Source organism: Oncorhynchus nerka, linkage group LG20, assembly GCF_034236695.1.
Source record: "Oncorhynchus nerka isolate Pitt River linkage group LG20, Oner_Uvic_2.0, whole genome shotgun sequence".
Taxonomy (NCBI): Eukaryota; Metazoa; Chordata; class Actinopteri; order Salmoniformes; family Salmonidae; genus Oncorhynchus; species Oncorhynchus nerka.
Window position 1 is genome coordinate 17,927,998 of NC_088415.1, and position 5,107 is coordinate 17,933,104.

Below are 5,107 nucleotides of genomic sequence, written 5' to 3' on the forward strand. Positions count from 1 at the left end.
ACTAGGTTGCACTGCAGCACGAGATGAACGGTGGTCCCAGTAAGGATTATGCTTCTGTTGTGCGCAGTATTTGGTCAAATTCCAGGGTTCCTACCATGCAATGTGTTCAAATCAAGAGACTAATCTAGAATTGATGACAGGCCAGCTACCAGTGACTGCAAAACGCAATCACAGACTGGTAAAGTAGGCTATGGCCACAGTGGGCCTGCTACACTAATTTTGCCTCTGTAACATGTGCAGCAGCTTTGTTTCAGTAATAGCCAATAGGGCCATGTTTTTTCACTAAGAAGTGAGGCTGGTCTGTATTTCCAACAGTGTGCATGTAGACTATAGGCATACACATTTAGGCTGCACGTTCATGAACACAATGTTATGACTTCATATCAGCTACTGTATCTCGGGAAATGCCTTCACCTATACCACGTTACGTATGCTATCATAACTGTATTTAGCTTATAAATGGACATTACATATTTCTGTTCAGTAGGCTTATACGCTACGACTAAAGTACAGCCGACGTATTCAGCTCAAAACGGTGTGGCAGGAATTGGGCTGTGTTTTAGTGACGGAAAGATTTACCAGAACGCTGTAGGCATGTCTTCCTAAAAACATACTTTTCCCGAAACTGTAGGCTAAATGTGTAGCTCTGTGTATAAGATCGGAGCCGCCTGTAGCTTGCAACGGAGCATTCACATTACTCCATGTTACATTTAGCAGACACTCATATCCAGAGCGACTTACAGGAGCATTTAGGGTTAAGTGCCTTGCTCAAGGGCACAGCGACAGATGTTTCACCTGTCGGCTCGGGAATTTGAACCAGCAACATTTTGGTTACTGGCCCTTAGCCGCCAGTCTACCTGCCTCCATGACCTGCTGTTAATTTGGTCATGACGTAATTCGGGGAGAAAGGGGGGAGGGAGAGAGAGTATATAGAATAAACAGTCCGAGAAAGGTAATTGCCATTTCAATGACTTTAATAAGCAAAATAGGAAACCATTTCTTCCAACAACAACAAAAAATAAGACGAAACAGAAACCAGCCTGAATGGAACTATAACAGTTCAAATTTAAGATATTTTTTTGTATCTTATTTATATAAACAGGATTGAAAATTGATCCCCATCATCATCGCAAAATACATGAAATTAAAAACAAAACAACAACCCGCTGCTGCAGTTTCAATTTGATTTCAACACAGTTGAATCAGTAACAAACCAAGAGATTGTTAAATGCATGACTTTTCAACAATAGTTTTTTAAATGCAAGCACCATGCTTATTCAATATGATCTGACAGTTTGTTAATTTAAATCATTAAAATAAAAACTTTAATATGCATCTGGCCAGCAGAACCAGAATCACCAAATAATAATACAGACGAAAACATAATATCATATAACATAACATACACAACAGTTTTCATTTCGAGATTTTGCACAACCTGAATCCTTTATTTTTACTGACCGGCAGCAAAAAAAATAATAATCAGGAAAACATATAGCATTAATATATTTAAACTTCGTATTTTGAAACGCATGCGCAATCTAAATACTTGTTAATTGTACATAAAACCCCTGAAATGGTTAACGTTGTTGAACATGTTTAAAAATAATGCTTGATATTGCCGAGGAAGAGTACAAAATATATAGTATATCACTGTTAATGCGATGCAGCTGCACCCAATAAAATACATTAATCAAGTTGAGAAATGATGTGACTATCCTGTTCTTCACATTATATAATGGGGTTAGGGTTACGCAATAGTTAACATAATGGCATTTCTGGCTAAGAAAACCTCTGCTGACTACAGCACCAGACGGAAATGAAATGTAATAACATTTATAACAGTTTTTTTTTAATATACTATAGCCTATATGCATCCTAGGAGTAGAACACAAAGTTATGCATGGTGCGTAAATGTGGTGCGCAAAGAACCATCACTCATCTGCTAATATTCTAGCTATGCGTTTGTTTTGACAGCTTCGCACTATTATCCCATTGTGTCATAAGGTTATTATTAAGCTTGCATCTATCTTGTCTTATTATTATTATTATTATTATAGAATAATAGTATGTCTTCCTTCAAGGGGGTCTGTACAAAACTCAAAATGAAAACGAAAAACAAATCATTAGGCTATCCAAAAAGTGCACTTAATATACAAAGTTTGTTGTCTTTAAATGCAACTGCAAAATGCCCATATCTCTGAATCAATACCCACAAAATGAAAATCAAACAACAAGAAAAAATAATAAAACACAACTCAAAGAAAGAAAGAAGTTAAAAACCAGCCTCCTCGATCTTGGTGTGCAGTTTTGCGGTTGCGTAATATTTACAAGGCTACAGAAGGCCTACTGTCCTCATTCCATTCCTCTAAACCCCACAACACTATGGAGAAGCGCAGATCAACGACATGCTCTTAAGATACACGAGAAACAAAAAGAAAGTACAAAATAGAAATTATTACCGTACATGTCCAGCATGCAGGATTAATATTTTAATGCAGAGTTTTGTTTTAATATATATTCGAATATAACCAAGCAGGCAATAAACAAATGAGATGTTGCATAACATGTAAGTAGACAGAAGTAAAGTTTGCATAATGTGGAGTCTTGTTTAGCAACTCTCTTTTTCAGGCCCAGTGTCGAATGTGAGTCAAACCGTTTCTCTCTGCGTTGTTTGTTGTGTAGGCCCAGGTCGGGCGGTCATCCCACTAACAGACACAGTAAAAGCAGTATAGCCTAAAAAGAGGAAAGTTCACCCGCCGCTTCTCTCTGCGTTGCTTGTTGTGTAGGCCCAGGTCGGGCGGTCATCCCACTAACAGACACAGTAAAAGCAGTATAGCCTAAAAAGAGGAAAGTTCACCCGCCGCTTCTCTCTTCTCTCAGGAAGTTGAAAAAAGTATATTCACTACAAGCAACTAATCTACAAAGATGCGCGGCGTTGACCCAACATTCTACCTTGTTCTTTGTATCTCAGTTGTCACGTGGATCGAGAGAGATGGTTAGATATGAGAATATTATTTTATGGATTATTCTTCTAATATGAATATAGTTGTTGACTGTCATTAGTACAGTAAATATGAAGGGGTATTTGCTTATTATTGTTTGTTCATTAGCATCAGTTGGTGGTGGGGTAGGGGTGAGTCAATAGAGCTATAATAACAACTCACATGAAAAACTCTGGGGATGACGGGTTGTCACTAGTAGGCCTAGACCCAGCCTCGCGGATCCCGTTATTCGCTCCCGTTCCCGTCAGTTTCTCACACTTGAGTTTGTAGGCGTCTCTCTCGCGTGCCAGCCGGTTGATCTCCGCCTTGAGCGCCTCCACCTGGTCTATCAGATGAGTCTTCTCATTCTCCAGCACGTGCTTCTGCTGCACCCGCTTGTAACGGCATGACTGTGCGTAGCCCCGGTTCTTCAGGGTCCGCCTCTTCTGCTTGAGGCGGATGACATCGTCCTTGGTGAATCCCCGCAGGTGTCTGTTCAGCTCCCTCACAGACATGGACACCAGCTGGTCGTCAGAGAAGCGGTCCTCCACATTGCCTGAGCCATGGTGCCCCTGGCCCGAGTGGCCGTGGTGGTGATGGTGGCGGTGGTGGTGGAGGGCTTGGTGGGAGTCTGGAGAGACGGGGGACGGGCTGTCTGGGTCCTGGCTGTGGTGGTGGTGGTGGTGCTGGGTGTGGGGGTGGCTGAGCCCCCCCGGGTGTCCAGAAAGGTCATCAGGGTGGTGTGGGATGCCGCCCCCATAGGGATGATGGTGCTGCTGGGGATGGCCATGATGGTTGTGGTGTTGGTGAGGGCCTCTGTAGCCATCGAAGGCGCCCTGCTGCAGCTGCTGCTGGACGTGCTGGGGTGGGGGGTGGCCGTGGGCCGTGGCTCCGATCAGGGCCTCCACTGCGTCCTCCGGGGTCAGGCTGAGCGTCTGTGGATCGATCTGCTGGTGGTACCCGCCGTTGGGCATCCAGTACAGCTCCTCCAGATGGTTCTTCTGCTCTGTGGGGCTGAAGCTGGGCGAGGAGGGTACCGAGCTACATGGTGTGCTGATCGGGGTGGAGGACACAGAGCCCTGGGGCTGGAGCCTAGTGCACTGGCGCACCCCGGCGCGTTCCAGCCCGGCCAGACCTTCTTTCTTCACGTCGAACTTCATTAGGTCAAAGTCGTTGACGTATTCCAGAGCCAGAGGGCTGTTGGGGAGCTCAGGGCCCATGCTCAGCTCTGCGCTCATGGTGCTGCCGCGACTCTGATGCAGATGGGTGAAGGTGGTTGCCAGCGTCGCGAAAACAGACTTGTTAATAATAAGCGTCTCTTCTCCAATCGCTTGTCTCATGCAGTAGTTTTTCCTACTGCTCCAATGCTGCAGACTCGTGTACTGTTGCATGTAACACCGTCCGGAGAGGTAAAAAAGTAGAAAACTAAAAACAAGTGGAACAAACTTTGAGACTTAGTGCACTGCAAACGACATGGGAATTTTCGTCATGTAGCCTACTTCTTTCTGCTAGCTGGCTCTGGTCAACAGACGAGAAGTAGATGTAGAAATAATTTTGTCTCAGTGCAAAAGTAAACCGTCAGTCCTTTCAGAACAAATGAACTTAAAAAATAAAAACATAAATAAAAATAATACCGAGTTGTCGTTGACGCAGGCTCCTGTCCTGTCCTCGTCAACGTTGTAGATATAAGGTATAGTCCTTGTTTTCGCCAGGAAAAGAAGAAGTAGCTGAGACTATGGAGTCTGTTTTTTTGCTTGGAGAAGCAGCCTTCCAGCTCTGCACCGCAGAGATTTGAGCTCTCCTTTCCTTCCTGACACACTCAGTCTCGAGTATTCAGCAGACTGCGCTGACTGCCTGCCAGCACTTTATGCTTATAGCGCACTGTGACGTCAGGCTTGGAAGGCAGGTCCCCTTGCCTGCCCCTCTCCAATAGGGAGCGGTGTATTCTCTGGATTAGAATAAAGGAGGGGAGAGGTTGGAGGAGAGGGAGGAGGGAGAGCGGAGCGCTCTTTCTGACAGCTACGAAGGAGGGGTTGAGAAAGGGTAGAGGGAGTGAAGAGCTGAATGCCTTCACTTAGGAGAACCAATGGCATGTTATCGTTTAACAGCCCACGTTTTAGGCC

General features: G+C 44.5%; 1 protein-coding gene across 1 annotated transcript; it reads right to left on the reverse strand.

Annotated features, from left to right (window-relative positions):
* Positions 1-956: 956 nt before the first annotated feature.
* mafba (MAF bZIP transcription factor Ba) lies at positions 957-4,816 on the reverse strand. Its single transcript, XM_029621482.2, has one exon. It carries the CDS (start codon positions 4,373-4,375, stop codon positions 3,164-3,166), a length of 1,212 nt encoding a protein of 403 aa, XP_029477342.1. The 5' UTR covers positions 4,376-4,816; the 3' UTR covers positions 957-3,163.
* Between the last annotated feature and the right edge of the window lie 291 nt (positions 4,817-5,107).

Coding starts and splice junctions, on each gene's coding strand:
- mafba (XM_029621482.2), bottom strand. CDS start 4,375: ATGCAACAGTACACGAGTCTGCAGCATTGGAGCAGTAGGAAAAACTAC.